Source organism: Asterias rubens, chromosome 15, assembly GCF_902459465.1.
Source record: "Asterias rubens chromosome 15, eAstRub1.3, whole genome shotgun sequence".
Classification (NCBI taxonomy): domain Eukaryota; kingdom Metazoa; phylum Echinodermata; class Asteroidea; order Forcipulatida; family Asteriidae; genus Asterias; species Asterias rubens.
The window spans coordinates 740,199-757,718 of NC_047076.1; the positions used below are offsets into that span (position 1 = coordinate 740,199).

At 37.5% G+C, this 17,520-nt stretch overlaps 1 protein-coding gene and 1 long non-coding RNA gene across 11 annotated transcripts in view; one reads left to right on the forward strand and one right to left on the reverse strand.

Moving 5' to 3' along the window:
- Positions 1–308: 308 nt before the first annotated feature.
- On the reverse strand, positions 309–13,055 carry LOC117300017. Of its 3 annotated transcripts, none has more exons than XR_004520131.1 (8): positions 13,041–13,055; positions 9,206–9,420; positions 7,881–8,011; positions 6,498–6,828; positions 4,247–4,400; positions 3,213–3,381; positions 1,578–1,685; positions 309–789 (listed from the first exon to the last, which is right to left on the reverse strand). It is a non-coding gene; the product is annotated as an uncharacterized LOC117300017 (long non-coding RNA). The 3 variants fall into 3 exon arrangements; XR_004520130.1 differs by lacking the exon at positions 13,041–13,055 and adding an exon at positions 11,149–11,186; XR_004520132.1 differs by lacking the exons at positions 9,206–9,420; positions 13,041–13,055 and adding an exon at positions 11,149–11,187.
- An 818-nt stretch (positions 13,056–13,873) lies between these two features.
- Positions 13,874–17,520, forward strand: part of LOC117300324 (serine/threonine-protein phosphatase 6 regulatory ankyrin repeat subunit A-like) — a 33,543-nt gene continuing 29,896 nt past the window's right edge. For 4 of the 8 annotated variants that reach the window (XM_033784066.1, XM_033784068.1, XM_033784067.1 and 1 more), the window contains exon 1: positions 13,874–14,092. In XM_033784066.1, coding sequence (XP_033639957.1) covers positions 14,036–14,092 — 57 coding nt within the window. In that variant the 5' untranslated portion in view covers positions 13,874–14,035. The remainder of the gene's footprint in view (positions 14,093–17,520) is intronic. The other 4 variants (XM_033784069.1, XM_033784072.1, XM_033784073.1 and 1 more) reach the window with 1 other exon arrangement.

Sequence of the window (17,520 nt, forward strand, 5' to 3'; positions counted from 1 at the left end):
AACGATTTCCAGGTATATTTTTGTGGAAAATTATTTTCTAATTTCAATCATATTGTCAGCAATTTCACGAAGGGCCAAAAAAGCAGCAAAATATGTCTTTTTCGAGAAAACCACGTTTTAAGTTTAGCTAGTTTTGAAACTACTAGTTGGTAGACTATTCAAAATTTAATCTCGGAATTTTTTACATGTCAGGGAAGAAGTGATCCTAAAAACTGTGAGGTTTTCCAAATACTTTGTGAACTATGATGGTCTGCCATTTTGGGGAGTCAAACTACTGCTTCAACAAAATGGCAGATCATGTTAGTTCAAGACGGCCAAGGAAAACTAAACAATTTCCAGGTGTATTTGTGTGGATCATTATTTTCTAAATTTAAAACATCTTTGGATGACAGTAATTTAAGAGCGGCATATAGGGTAGAGACATGGGCCTTCGGTGATACATGTAGATGTTCATCCATGACTGCACAGAGATTTCTGGCTTTCGTTGAGTGGTTTCACATCACCAACCGTGATGGAAATGACTGGAAGTGGCTGGTGTGAAAATCTTGATGTAAAATGAAGAACCAATGCTTTGCAGCATTAAGCATCATCTTGTTTGCAGTGGCTCTTTGGCGAATGTCCTTGATGCATGCATTGAGTTTCATTAGTACAGTGTTGCAGTCTGGCATAAACATGTGTCCGTGGTCGCCTCATGCTCACATTGTAATGGGGCCGCATTCCTGGAGTCACCCTCCTCATCACCTGTTCTCTTTCAATCTCTCCCAATGTGGAGAAGATGTTATCAAAGTACTGCAAGATAATAAAAAAATCAAAGAAAAACAAATAACTAGTAGAAATAATTATTGGTTACCTCACCTCTGTAGGTAATCGAGACTTTCCACCCCCTCAGCTTTATTATGGAAACATAATGAACTTACTTCTGTTTTGTGTTTTAAAAAAAAGGTATGAGTTCACTCTTAATCGCAAAACCTTGGCCAAGGCTAAGGGTGATAATCTAATACTAATAATTTACCATTCGGACAACCTCTCATTGAGCCAAATACAGTGATGGCAACCTGCTCCATCATTTGTAAATTAAGGACAAAAGGTCTGGAATCCGGAATTACACAATATCCCCCAGAAAGGGAGATTAAAGTACCCTCCATATTTTTTTATGAGGGATTCAAAGCATCGCACGGTATAGGTGCCTGCCTAGCCTGTGCATGCAGCACAATAGATTTCCCGGTTCAAATAATATGGCCAACTGACCATAAAAAAAATGGATACTCTGAGTTGTTCCGAGCGTTTGTAAGTTGGCCAACATAAGCTAGTTTGAATAAGATTTTACTTTTTTTTGTATACACCATCAGACATGGTTAAAATAACGAGAATGTATGGACCAAATTGCACAGTTTTCGCATGGGGCACTTTCGTAATATTTGCAGGATCTACATGCAGATTTGACATGGTTGTTCTGATGCAATTAACTTTGATCAAAGGTTTTATATAAACACCATCAAAATACCTTCCCTATAGCTAATGTTCGATTTATCTTTTACATAAGGATTTGTTGTGATAATAATTCTGAGCAGTATTACCTGAGCATCCCTTGTCGCTAGGCAACATATGAGCAGAACACAAACAACTAAAGAGGTTTTCCATCATCTCATTTCTTATGTGCTTGTCTTGTCATTTCTCTTTTAGACCTGTAAAGAAAACAATTTTGGGTTGAAAAACAAAATTGACTAGAGTGGGACTCGAACTAACCACCTCCAGATTAACGTGTAGACATTTCTACCAACTGTGTCATATATGATCCCTGGCTACACGACAGTTTAAAACGATGTATGTACAAAATAGGGACACCGACATAGGTCTAGATAGCTCAGTTGGTATAGAGTGCTGACACATTAAAGGAACACGTTGCCTTGGATCGGACGAGTGGGTCTATAAAAAGCGTTTGTAACCATTTGTTATAAAATGCATATTGTTGGAAAGTAGTTTTAAAAGTAGAATACAATGATCCACACATATTTGCGTCGAAGTTGCATGGTTTTCCTTTTACTTTGTGAACTTACACGGTCGGCCATTTATGGGAGTCCAAAATTTGACTCCCATAAATGGCCGATGGTGTTTGTCGACAAGGTATGAAGAAAACTACGAAATTTCGAGGCAACTTTGTGTGGATCATTATATTCTACTTTTAAAACATCTTTCTGATCAATGCATTTTATAACAAACGGTTACAACACTTTTCAAAAACCAGCTCGACCGATCCAAGGCAACGTGCTCCTTTAATCCATTTATTAAAAACATTTATGTTTAAAGTACATGGGTGTCAAATTGCCTGTGTTTTGATGCAAAACATTTCAAATGAATCATGCTTTTATATGATGACCTAAAACTGTATGCAATTAGCATTCCGCAAGATCGAAAAACATTGAGAGGGGACCAGTAGCTCTTTCTTGATGCATCTTTTTACAGTACGCTCTGTATAGTCTTCACCATAAGATGGATCAATCACAGGATTAACTTAAAAAAGCAATATAGGATATTTCAAAGTTACACTTCAAGAGGTGTGTTTTGGCGACAGTAACCAATACAAATTTTGATTATTGGCCTGTGATTACCCGTTGGCTAATTCAACCAAAAAAATTATTGGTTACAACCGCCAAAACGCACCGCTGGGGTTATGATCGCACGAGGCATTCTGATAAAGAAAAACAGTGAAATCATTCAATTGGTGACAATGAAACACCCTGAATATATTCATGCATACCTACAGACATTATTGGTTGGCACACACCATAAAGTTGGCGCTATGCAGTCGCAGAAACGTGGCCATAACATGCCACAACAAAATCATTAAAATGAAAACTGTTTTAATTCTGGACGCAAATCTCAAATACAGGAGTTCAGTAAAACTTTTTTGTTAGCGGTACTGGGCCCAATTTCATGGCTCTACTTACTGCAGAATTCTGTGCTAACGATCACGAATCTCTGCTTACGAGCAAGCGCCGAGTTTCTGCCCTAGCCTTGTAAGTGTAGAATGCCTAGTAACAGGGAGTACGCACGCGCAGAAGCCAAAATTCACCGCTAACCCGTGAAATACGCGTGTCGTAACCTCCGTAACCTTGATTCTGTCCTTACGGTAAGCAGAGCCATAAAATTGGGCCCTGTCGTAAGCTAATTTATTTAAAGATAGAACAACAACAAACTTGACTGCAACTTACCATGTGTGTATTGCAGGATGATGGCATATTTCACTAATTTCAGTAAAGCTTCTATGGCACTTTATGTACTCGTGTCTCTTCAGCAGCCATTTCAGGGGAGGCCTTGCAGGTGGGCTTCCTCCCCACACATCTTCCTGCACATCTCAGAGTGTCATCTTCTCAAGGATTCCTACCAGTAAAACAAAAAAAATATTGGGATTGAGCAAAGAAAAAAATGCCCAGTCTGTTTACCTTGAGGTTTATTATTTGATAAGTAAAATAAATAAAGAATACAACACATGATAAAACAACTTATTGACCCAAACGACATGATGTCATAATAATATTTGTAGTAATAACTAGTTCTTATATAGAGCACATTTCACAATAACCCTCTCAAGGCGCTTTACATTATTGCATTGGTCAATTGGCCATAACATTCTTTTAATCTGTCTCAGCTCCCTTGGGGGTATACAACCTGGGCAACCCTATGCTCTAAGGGCTTTTCATACACAGTATCAACCTCTACCCTAGCTGGTACCCACTTATAGTTTCCCGACCGGAATTTGAATACACACTTCGATGACCTAACCACCAGAACTTAAATTTGATGATCAGGAAAATCTTTGTTGCACCATTTTGAGAGTGTTGTACAATGAATTCCTCCATGATTGTGCAGTTAGTGAACATATTAGGTGACACTCAATCCATTAAAAACAGATTTTTAAATGCCTACCATAAAATTCATATGTAATTTTACTCCCATAATGGCAAATGCTGCAATCAGCAGCCTTAAATGACAATGATGCAGTGGGTCAAATACTCATTTTCATTACTAAAATTAGTTGAAATTTTTGGCAATCTCAAATATTAGTAAAATGTTTTTCAAGTAACAGAGCCTTATCCCAAGCCCAAGCGGGTTGCTGGCAAAAAACTAATGTCCACATAAAAACATTCTGACTTTCTAAAACAGATACTTTCTTCCTATTCAAGGTATTAAACCTGCCTTGCTAACACAAAAAATAAACTTGGAAGGGGGTGGGGGGACATCAAACCTTTTTCAATTCTTCTTCCTCAAGCCGCAACCTCTCATCTGCCTCTCGCTTTTTTCTCTCCGACTCTTTTTTACTCATCTCTAAGACTTTTTTGGTCTCGTCATCATCTGAGTCTGTGTTACTTTCCAGGAGAATGGTTTGCCTTGGTTGTTTACTGCCACAAAAAGTGAGGAGAAAAAAAATCAATTAACAAATTGTCACATGTTTTGTTCTCAATTTATATTTGGTTTACCGTAACACCATGTGTATAATCTACTTACTGGTTACATGATTACATTAAGTTGAGAACTTGTCTTGCTATATATTCTACTATCGCAATTGTTTGCATATTGTCAGGTAAGGGTTGAAAACAAATATATTAACCTCCATTATATACATATTTAACCTATTTATCATTTACAAAGCAGCAATAAATTCACCAACAGTGACACCACAGGCCAAAAACAAAAATCGGATATAGTATAAAGGTATTAAAAGTGAAGAAAACTTAATAAGCAGTGGTATCAATGTCATGTGACGTCTAACCTTACACTCGGCCTAAACTAGGCCTAATTGGGGGATAATGATGTAAAAGCTCCTATTCTAATCTAATTGATGAGCTAATACACCCAAACTATAGTATCAATAATAATACGAGACATTTATATGGCAACATTTGCGCAACTCAAAACATAAAACAATAAACAAATATACACAAAGCGATTGTTACAATAGAAAGCAAACTACGTATACGAGTCTCAAAACAACATTGATAAAGAAGCACAAGACATACCAACCGTCGATTTCACAAAACTCGTCCTAACTTAAGACTAATCCTAGGACTTAGGACGAGTCCCAAACCTGCACTGTAGCATGCAGACCTTTACATTTATCCTAAGTTAGGACGAGTTTCGTACTAACTCGAGATAAGACGAGTCCTAACTCTTTGTGAAATCAACCCCAGGCATGTTAGTATTAACTATCCATGACAAAAATGAGGAAAAGAGAAAACCAGGCAAGAAAAACAGAGGAAAAGATAATATTCCTGTACTTTTGTACACAGAAAGTGAAATATAAAGGAGGAAAATCAAAACCCAAAAAGAGGAAGTCATCTGAAAGGACAAAACTTAAACATATAAGAAGTCTGCAATGGGTTTTGAATAAAAATCATCTGGAAGATAACAATGAATGAAAAATGCATACATGTTTCAATATGAGGATGACAGATAAAAACAAACAAAACTTAGTATGCAATGGGTTTTGAATTACAAAAAATCATCTGGAAGATAACAATGAATGAAAAAAGGCATACATGTTTCAATATGAGGGTGACAGATAAAAACACACAAAACTTCGAAGTCTGCAATGGGTTTTGAATTTTAACAAAATAACCTGGAAGAAAACAATGAATGAAAAAAGCATATTTCAATATGAGGGTGACAGATAAAAGCATCCATTTAAATAGTATTGAGGGAAAAATATGTTTATAAATTTACAAACCAAAATAAGAAACATTTCATAAACAAGAAATCAAATGACATGTGACAGGCATTTTACATAAATTAATGCCTTATCAACGTTCAACAATATTCAAACAAAAGTATACAATATGAACAACGATCAATTAAAACCACAATTTTAAGTCTTGTAATGTACATGTATAATATCAAATAATAAACCACAAGGGAAACCGATCAGGTAAATTTTTTAATGATTCTGGGAGCAAGATTTGAACCAACGAACTCCAAATTAACGTGCCAGCACTCAAGGCCTTATACTTCACGAAAGGTAATGAGGGCGATTGCCCCTCTGGTCATTGCCTTTGAAATGCTCCAGTAATTTACAATTTCCACATAAGGTGCACCATTACCAAGGGAAAAATGCCTTGGTGCCGGTGCCCTTTCACAAACAAAGCATACAGGCCTGCTAACCCTGTGTTGGCGGGCTCTCCATTTTGTCAATATCTTAGTTCAGGGTGCCATGTATTATTGTTTCTACTATATTACCTTCCAGTATGCACTAATAATCCAATCAAACCAGAGTGTGATATCAGGCGATAACCCAATCACAGTTTTCATATTGCACTCTGAGTATTGTGAGTGTCAATGTATCACGCTTCGCATACGGTCAGTGCAAAAGTTACATTCTGAACTTTGCATGGCAACACCAAAAACAAAAACCCAACCTAACGTCATTGACTTGATTAGGCTGGTAGATAAATAGTAATTGAGTGACATGAAATCACATCGATGATGAGAAAATATTTAAGTACCTGTTGTCGTCATAGTTCAGCCTCTTCCTTGAGGGCGCAAAACTGAAGCGCGAGGGCTTAAACGACTCGCTCCTTGCAGACCAATTAGATTCCCTCGTCGACGGGGCTGTGAGGGACAACCTTTGAGTTCTCTCGGCATTGAGTTGTTGTGGCCTTGGAGATGACGTCCCGTTGACTAATGACTTTGGGAGAGAGGTTGGACTCTGGGTTTCCTTGGTGCAGTGGTAGTGGACGGACAAGTACCTGGGTATGAGGATGCGGCGACGGAGCTTGGAGTACTGGAAGGCGTCAGAAATCAAATTTGTAGCGCTTAAGATGAATGATAATTACCCTGAAAGAACAAGATAAATTGCCCCACTATCAAGTCCAGAAAACTCATTTGGTTTGACAGGTCGGACAGAGGTGATGAATGATCAAATAATCAAACAAGGACAGGAGAATACATGTTGGGAAAATGTTTTCTGTAAGCTGATTGGTTTGTTCTGCGATTTATTGGAAAACAATCAGTCACCACTTATAATTTATAACGGTTGCAGAAATTAAGAATGACTCGAGACATAGTTCTTGCGATCTTCAGTGTCCGCTTGTAAGGTTGCGGTTTTTGGAAAGGCGAGAATGAAAGACATAACATGTCTGATTGAAAACCATTGGACCAATTTGCATTCGAAAGCTTTGTAAGTGACAATGATGAATTTAAACAGGTTTACGAAGACAAATTTATCAATTCTTTAGGAAAAAAAAGTGAAAATGAAAGACAGCACTACCTTTGATTGAGCACCATTGGACCAATTTGCCATCAAAAGCTTTGCAATTGATGATAAATTGAAAAAGGTTTTCTGAAGACAACTCTTATACCAATTTCTCATTACTATTGACAACATGAAATTCTCAGCAAGGAGGAAAATGAAGGTAAAAAAAACAGGGTTTGCTGTTCTGTTACTTCGATTACCTAGGATTATACTAGGATAATTGCACAGTGGTAACAGTTGGTGAAAAAAAAAACAGTACACAGATGGACATCAGGGCATGAAAAAACATGCACGAACACCAATGAACAAAGGTATTTAAAAAGGCAAGACATATATATACATAAATCCTCAATCTAGGTACAAAATAGGGCTACTATAACCCAATATAAAAACAATATTTTGTAAATGACAAAAATAAATAATTCTTCAATATTATCAATCTTTAAAGACACTGGCACTCATATTGGGTTTTGTCCATTAAATGCTGATTTATAGGCAAAATTATAAAGAAATATACATTATAAGTCACATGTAAAAGTTCAGCTGAATGCACTGCCTAGTTGCTAAGAAAACAGCAACAAACAGCTTCCAATCAGCATCACAAAAAACACATCCCAACAAAAACTTCTATTACCTTGGTAGCTTAGTGAACTTATGCGTGACTATAGCCTGCTTGCAGTCACATTCCCGCAGGCATACTCTATACCCTCCTCTCTGAAGAACTGCTCCAGCGCCGTCTGGATCGACCCGATCGGGTTAGAATGACTGAAACATGGACAAATTATAACAATCGTTAATAGGAGTCCCTAACCACCGGTTCTTTTCGGAACCAACACTAGTCACATAGAGATATTCACATGTTGTCACCGCAAACCTCTCTAAGTTAGGCCGTGTTCGAATTGGCGACTTCGGCTACAGCTACGGCCATTGTTCAACACTGACAGACGCGCTGATCTAGCCGTAGCTGTAGCCAAAGTCGCCAATTTGGACACGGCATTATACCTCAACCTGGATCGACCCGATAGGGTTAGAAATACTGAAATATGGAAAAGTTTAAAACAATTGATACAAATATTGAATTGTGACAATTAACATTTTAAAATTGAAAAAGTATGGCAATGAATTTACTTTTATAGAGAAGGAAACTTCTCCAAAAATCACATTATTTTTGTTTCTTTTTGGTTTTATTAAAAAATCCAAACAACAAGTCCGGTAACAAAAAGTGACATCAAGAGTTTATGATATATATTAGAATAATTTAAAGATAAAACATTAGTCATTAACAATTAAAAATTATAGAAAAAGTGATAGATAAGATATATAAATGCATTCGCTAACACAGAATTATTGAGGTGCAGTCGAGTCTGAGTGAAGTCCAGTCTACCTTGTATGTGGGGAAAAAAATTCTGACATTTGAGAACTTTGAGGAAGAGCCGAAAGTAATCCAAAAAGGAGAACATTCTCAATACATGTACAGATTACAATAGATATTGCCTTGGATCTCGTGCTTAAAAAGATATTCAAAATACACAATATATCGATCAAAATTAGGGAATACATTATGACATTAACAAGATCTCCTGTACTGTTTTTAACACTCCAGTAACATAGCACACAATTATAAAAATACAATGCACAATACAGGACACAATAAAACAGTCACTTAAAGACTAACGGAAACAAATGTCAGCACAACACCCGCACTAGAAGCAGCCCAACAAATCACATCGTCTCAGGAATAATATAAAGGTTTATATACAAGATACGAGAGTATCTTATATACAAGAGTTCTAGAATAATATCATAGCATAAAATCAGAACCCTCCCAACTGAATGTTATGTGGCCACAAAACGGGGAGGAATACAAAACGGAAAAAATATTTTAGAACTTTGTTGAGCCAGAGCCGAAAGTAAAAAAAAAAAAGAGTATTCTCAAGAGAGAAAAAATAATTGCCAAACCTCCTTCTGGGCATGTCCAGCGAGAGATCGTCGAGTGCATGACTTCAAATTCAAAGTTCTTGACAATCGGGCAGTCGTGCGGATAGCGAAACCTCAGTTTAATCATCATCCGTCCCTGGGGTCTCGTCCAAGGGGGAGTTTAGCGCCCTCTTGTTGGCCCTTTCGGTGTCGTCCTTGAGTTTATCTAGGCACTGACAGAGAAACTCTTGCGCATCCTAGAAATGCAGAGGTTTAAAGACAATGGACACTATTGGTAATTGTCAAAGACCAGTCTTCTCACTTGGTGTATCTCAACATATGGATAAAATAACAAACCTGCGAAAATTTGAGCTTGATTGGTCGTCGGAGTTGCGAGATAACTATGAAAGAACAAAACACCCCTGCCATACGTAGTTGTGTGCTTTCAGATGCTTGATTTCAAGACCTCAAATTCTAAACTTGAGGTCTCGAAATCAAATTCGTGGAAAATTACTTCTTTCCTCGAAAACTACGTCACTTCAAAGGGAGCCGTTCCTCACAATGTTTTATACTATCAACCTCTCCCCATTACTCTTTAGCAAGTGAGGTTATATGCTGATAATTATTTGGAGTAATTACCAATAGTGTCCACTGCCTTTAAGAGTTAGTTGGATTACTTTGTTGTAGTGCATTTCCTTTTGACAATATTCTATTGTCACGCAGAAGTTTTGAGGCAGTTAAGTATGGCACCACTGCTCATTTAACAACAATATGGCAAGATGCATTTCGCAAATACCACTGCGCAAGCGCAGACTGTTGAATGAGGTGCATTGTGGGATAGATATGGATAAAATTTGATCACCAGCTAGACCACTATGCACCTAATTCCAAGCTTTACGCACGCACCCCAGTATTTGCGAAAAGGTGTTTTACTCTGATATTCGTATCGACACTCCAGCAACCAAATGTACTCTGAGATATTAACAACACTCAATGTAATAGCAAGAAACAATGTAATACTCAGCAATATTAATGGCTCTTTAATATTAGCCTTTCATAAGCAACCTTTACAAAAAAACAATACAAGTGGGAGTGGAATTCATATACCTTATTAATAAAAAATGGACAAGGTTGGACTATATCTGCTCTTCAATAGAATTTGCGTTGCATGATGGGATTTTGCGCTGTGTATAAAATGCGTGATCGTCGGAAGTCTGCCAGCGTTCAGCGGCACTTCGAGTAATTTTTATTACGTTTTACCCAAACCTTGACTCCTTGAGTGAATGTTTTTACGTTTTATTCGAGCCTGAAAATAGTAAAAAAAATAGCCATAGTTCTGTAGTACCGCTGCCGACATTTTTGACTGGTCAGCCGGACCAGTTGGCAAGGTGTTTCAGCTGGTCCGCCGCGATTTCTACTGGCATTTGGCCAACGGACCTGCGTTGAACGCTGGCAAATGCAGCATTATTATTTGATTTGTTGTCTTGTATGTCCCATATTAAGCAGAACAATACCATCTAGTGGGAGGGGGAGGGGGACACGGCGGAAATGTGCTAACTAATAAACATCAGGGTGTCCAAATGGAACCAATAAGACCTGGGCAACATTTCATAAAGCCTGTTAGCACAAAAATATGCTTAGCACAGACCAATCTTGCTCAGCAGAAATTGGGTATCAGCCAAAATTCAATCAAGTTAGGATTGTTGCAACTGACGCCCCACTCAATTTTTGCTCATCAAAGAAACTTGCTAAGCAGTATTTTCTGCTTAACAGCTTTATGAAATTGCGACCACTTTTAACATTGATTTAGAAGTATCATGGCTGAGCAGTATAGTGCACCGAACTCAAGCTCTGGTGTTCATTGTCAGAGAGTGGGTTAGAGCCTCGGATGTGACAGTTCACTCTGCAATTAACATTTATCTTTTCATCGCCAATTTATGTGTCATCAGTCAAAAATGGCCTCAAGAGCATGAAGACACACATACACACACACAGCCTTTAGTCAATTCAGAAGATGGTCAATGAGCTCTCCTGCAGCAAAAGAAGTAGGATGTGGTTGGTCGAGTCCACAAAACAACAGTACAGATCACATCTTTGGAGTGAACACAGAACTGGGAGAATAACTGCTTCCAATATGAGTCCTGTCACGAAGCATGTTGATGCACAAGTAATTATCTGAAAGATAAAGCAGACAAAAACTAAGGGAATAAATGAGTGGTTACAAGTTCTTAAAAAGGCGTTTAAAACAGGCAGGGTCGTGGTCGTTCAGCCCTTGTTTCCTCTTTTACGTATCTTATTTGATGACCTGACATGTGTTGCATTTTAATGACTGAGACAGTTTTCGGATGCATTGTGTGGTGTGTGCGTAGTTAGTCTTGGTGCAAGACGTTTCTTGTTTTGCTTTCACACCCAGCGCGGCCAACTCACAAACATCACCCGTATCGGTGAAACATCTAGCACCAAGACCAGCACATATTATGCATCTAAACATATCCAAAACAACCGGTTATAAACAGCTCAAGCTGGTCTTTATCACTCGTTAACTTTAAACACCCTGACCCCACGTGAAGCGCTCTCCCCCACAACAGGAATGCAGATAGCGAAACTGATTGAGGCATTTATGAATGATCTTTTGCCTTGTAAATCATAACCAAACACTCTGCCCTGAAAGTCAGTCATGACTAATATGACTATGAGCTAATTAATGAGCAGTATCATTATCAGAATATTGATATTATATTCTGAATATAATATCAATATCTGTCAACTCTAAAAAATGTTGAGGAATATATAATTGAATAGGCCTATGTATGTTTCTTTTTTAGTTTCTACCACAAATCACACATAAATCTAGCATATACAATACTCAAATTGTAGCCTACAGCTTGTTGGGTTTGACATGCTTGATGATTTAATCATGACCGCCGGTCATGATTAAATCATAAACAAGCTTTATTGATATTTTATTAAACTTTTTTTGTGTTCAGTCAAAGTCAAAAGAACATGCATGGACCTACCTACCTACACGTATGTACATTACATGTACAGTCCCTCGTTCTTCCGTTGAGTCGCAAAGCACACACTGGTCCGATGGCATTATTGTCGTAGTTTTTTATATTAATATTACACATCTGACTTGGCTAAATAAAGCATGGAGGTACACCCATTCGTGGGTGAAACTGTCTTCCGCCACAGAAGCATGACCGTCCACCACAAACAATGTCAATGTTTACAAACTTATTGTTTACAAAAAAACTTTGTAGAACACGTTACGTGACGACCGTAACTGGAGACGCAAAATATTTCCCACAATCCTTTGCGGGACGTCGGATTTTTGCTATCTGCAATTTGCAGATAGCAATTTTGAACAACTTCGCATGTGCGCGCAAATGACTGTGGGAAAAATTTGGCACCTCGCTCAAAAAAGTAAACAACGTTCAACGTTCGTACACGATCGATCGGTTTGCAAAATGGATGTGGCAGGAGTGACCGAGAAAGAGCTGTTTGATAGAATAAATAGTTCTGGCATAGACAAACTAAGGTAATCTTTAGCTAAAGTGAATGTGACAAGACACAGTAGTTAAAGACAAACTCCAAAGGCGACATTTTTTCGCGATAAAATTACTGTTTTTAGGTTTGCCCGTCTACGTCTCTGTAGGGCGTCGGAAGACTGACATTGACAAGGTCAATTGGCGAGAAGTTGCAACACGGATTAGTGACCCTCCCGCAACCATCAGTCACCCTCGGGTGTGGGTAAAATCCGGAATTGCCTGATCTGCCGGAACTCAAAATATAATACACTGTTTTTCTAAAATATGTAATTTAAGCAGCCGGAATTAAATATAGATAGTGGTAAAAATCAGTTGTTGTCATATACCCACTTCACTCTGCCCAAGAGTACCCCGGAACTCACAAAAGGGGAAATTTGACAGACTTTGTTGATTGCATAACGGACAAATCGGACAGCAGGTACCAGACTATGCAACAGACGCACGCAAAGTGGCACTGTATTCGTAATCGGGCGGTGCGTGGGTTATGGGATGGTCGCTTATAATATTGCAGGTCGGAACTCGCTTTGCGTTGTGTGTCGCGAGCGTGTGATTACAACGGTCGTAGTTTGCAGGTCGGAACTCACATGTGTGTATAATGCATATGGGCTCTAACGTTTATTATTTTGTTATTTTTGTCAGGAATTTGAAAACAGCTAGCCTTTCTGACTGTAAATGCCTCCGTATTGGTTTGCTCTGTATCCATTATATTATATTATTTTCATTTATATTTTCATGATTTATTTATCTGTCCTTGGTAGTCTTTGACATATATTTGCACTAAATAAGTAACAATTCTTATTTTTTGAATTAGAAAAACATAACGATTGAATTGAATTGAAGCACCATATAAACAAATAAAGCAGTTGCATATTTTTTGTTTTCGACGGCATTTATTTTCTTGGCTTGTCATGTATTTTCCATCCAGTAAACTTAAGCAAGCTCAGGTCGGAACTGAAGAATTAATTACAATTCGAATTTATTTGTAAACATTGAACTGGACGGCCTATACGTGCGTGCAGTCGTACTCATAATTTAATGGTCTTAAAAAAATGACTAGCTTTTGACCCGACCTTTAGCGAGTTCACCGAGTTGCAAGTAATTTGACCCTCAAATAGCCAATCAAAGACCACGTAAGAACCGGCAATGGCGTCCAAACCCAGCCTGTCAACCAATGAATTGTCTCGTTTGATGAAAGGGTGCGCTCAATTCTACACAGCACTTTCTGTATGTCATGTGTTTTGTGTGTGTTAACTCCAAATCTGATCAATTTTCGCCGGGTTTAAAGTATTTTTATTAGGATATAAAAAAGGAATCGTCTTTCATGTCACAAGGTGTCTTTTCTCTGTCCGACATGGTGATCCAGCAGCTCGATCACGAGGTGAGATATTATTGTTTTGAGTGGTAGTTTTTAGATCAAATTTTGACAGACAAGGCAGTCGATCAAGTTTTCCCGTGTATTTTGAACACAGTTGAATGGCATGGAAAACCAATGGAATATAAATATCAGAATCAGTCAGAGACACCTAAAAATTTAACTTTCATCAAGACATCAGGATCTAGGCTAGGAAGGGTTTCTTCTCGCTCTGTTCCATTGATTGATTGATGATACAGTCATTTTCATTGAATCGTAATCCTTTTAGTTTTATTTTTTTAGAAAGTGATTGATTGAGATCAATGAGAATTCAGTTTTTTTAATTTTGAGATGTGATGAAACTGATCAGTGATTTGTTGTTTCTTCCTTCGGAAAAGTTTCTGTATGGCGCCACCACTTTTTCATTCGATATGAAATAATATAGTATCTAATTTACCTCAATGAGATATCCCTTTTTCTAAAAATGAGTGAAAAAGTGGTGGCGCCATACGGAAAGTTATCCCTTCCTTCAAATCAGTTGGGACTACAGTACAGCTAGAGCAAAGTATTAATTAATATTCTAAATATACAAACAGTTTGCAGTTATATTTATTGAAAATGAAGGGGAAAATTTTGACACTGTTTGGTGACGCCTGACACTCAGCCCCCTTCTCACCTGTTCCTTCGGCATTCCTTCTAATATCAGCAGTCGAGAGTCGTATGATTATGAAATACTTGTTTTGAAGAAAAGGTTACTTTTATGTTTGCTTTTATTATGCTTGTTTGTCATACTTAAAGGAACATTACAGAATTGGTTTTTGCTAACAAAACAGTTGCTGGCAGTGTATATTAGAAGTAGAAGTTTGAGATCGATCGGCCATCTGGGTCACGAGAGAGTAGTGAAAAACCGATTACAAATTTTGCATTGCATCGATGCCAAAATAAAAATAAATAAAACGCTCACTGAGCGATAAACTCCAAGCTCGAAGTTAGATTATTTATTTCTCATCAAATATAACATTTCAAGGGATGTTTTCAAATGTCATCATCATTAGACCGTGTAAGTTTTATGTAAATCTGTGATCTTCACGATTTTGTGTTCTTACCAATTCTGTAACGTTCCTTTTAATTTAACTGCACAACAATTGTTTATTTTGAAATTTGAATAATTAAACTAATATTTATTAGAAAAATTTAAATATTTTTTTCCCAATCCCACAGCCAGCTCCATCTTCATAAAGACATGTCATAAACTCTTTTGAGCTACCCTACGAGTTCTATTAAAAGCAACTGTGGTATTTTTCTGGTCCTACAGCTGGATAAATTTACGAACACAGCAAACCGATCATAGCTCATGACGAGATTTATTATAAAGTGTCTCCGAAAACCTCACTTGAAAGTGTCTTCACCATGCAAAAGTTCCAAATCTTATTTATTAACAAGATTGACAATACATGTGCAATGCAGGAAGAACATGGAGTTATTTGTTTGGTGTTAGGCCAGATACTTTGATCCTGTAAAACAACTGCAAAAACAATTCAGTTTTATGTGTAGCCTATTATTTTTGTTTAAGCCTTGTTGTGCCGTGTTCTTTATTAACCCATTCATGTACAATGTACCACATGCTCCGCAAGCTACAGTTTGGTGACATTTACTTGAATGAAAAAGAAACAAGATGGCAGAACAGATACTGACTATGATAGTCTATGATTCTCCTTGGTAAAGGGCACCCTTTATAGGAAACTGTAATTTTTTTACTTTCAAGGGCAATGGCCAGGGGACATGAATCAAGGGCACTCACCTTTGTTGCCTCCGTGAAGCCTGTGTTTGGCATTACACACAGCAAGTTTTAATTTGCAAATCTCCTAGAGTAGTGATTTAACGATTCTTGTACATGGTTTTGTTAATTAAAAATGGCAATCAATAATAATGATTAATTACATGGAGATATATTTTTCTGTTCACTTTTTTGTTGCTTTGAGTGAATCAATCGCCTAGATGCGTTTGAGTGAAACACAGACCATGCATGATCTAAGGATAACTAGAAATAACAAAGCTTCAAACAATACATGCATGATCTAATTGGCAAATTGTCTACAGGTTAGCACCAACACTTGCTCAAAATTGTCACTTCCTAGCTGTTATAGTCATGATCAGTCATCTGACTGTCAGTCATAGTTTAAAAAGTCAGCAATTAAATAACAATAAAGAAATGTTTATTAGTTGCTGTTCTCTGGTCCTACTCTGTCCTACTCAACACAACAAATATCACGTGTGTGTGTACTAATAAATACGTGTAGTACTAGAAACTAGAAAGCATTTCCTTTTTTTAATGTAGGGGATTTTTTGTTTTTGTACTATTGGGCAAGGAGCTTAATAATGGATCGTTCTATTCAGCAGATGGGGTCTTGGTATCCAGATTGTCACTTGTTGTTTTATTGTGAAACCCATAATAATAGTTGAGTCTTTTAGTACATTGTACATGTACCACCCTCAGTTGTTACATGAATAACACCCCTGAAATTAATTGGTTCAGTCCTGGAAATGTATGTTAAACACCCCTAAAACTACAAACTGGTTCTGTCCTGTTCACCCCTCACAGTCCTCTACATAAATAGTTTTTTATCAACCCTCCAATTACCAGTGGTACAGTCCATTTGACATTGGTTGATAAATACTCATTGAAATAACCAGTGACTCTGTCCTCAGGATATGTAGTAAGGCGTTCCCATTTGTATTTTAGGGTGTGACTATTTTTAAGTGAAGGTCATTGTAGCAAGGAACTTGTTAGTTTGTAGCAAAACAAGTTCTCAAACAACATAATCTACCCAGCAAGTAGATAAACACATTGCAAACTGCAAACCAACTAAACATTGATACTTTGTACCCCAGCATGCAATGCCTCAAAACTAAACTTACTTGAAACCCATGTTAAGCAAGGTAGTAGTTGTACAGATTTACCCCATTTGGTAAATGTAGGAGTCTTGGGTGTTTGCACTTGTTGAGAAACAGTTAATAACAATGTCCTGTCTATGGTAAGGTGAACTTCTATCTGGAGTAGGAGCAGCCGCTTGAGAAATCTGGACAACTTTCATTGTGACATCATCCACCAAGACGGGTTTCCAGACAGCTGCTCAAGTCTTTAACATATTTAGTGGTGTAATGTTTCCGAATTGATGGCCATGTTTAGTTCATTCTTTTCATTGGAATCTGAGCTACTTTCTTACATGACGTTGAACTTTTCCATTGGTGCATCTTAAGCTTCAAAGATAAGATGTTTAGACATGCTGCTCTGATTGACGGTCGCTGACATTCATTTTTGTTCTTGGTTACATTACTAACTTGTAACAGATGATGCGAACACTCAATCATTTTATGAAATTTGCTAGAGTTAATAAACTGCACCTGTGATTGGACTGAAGCACCTGCCCATTCTTAAGTTACCACCATCAAAG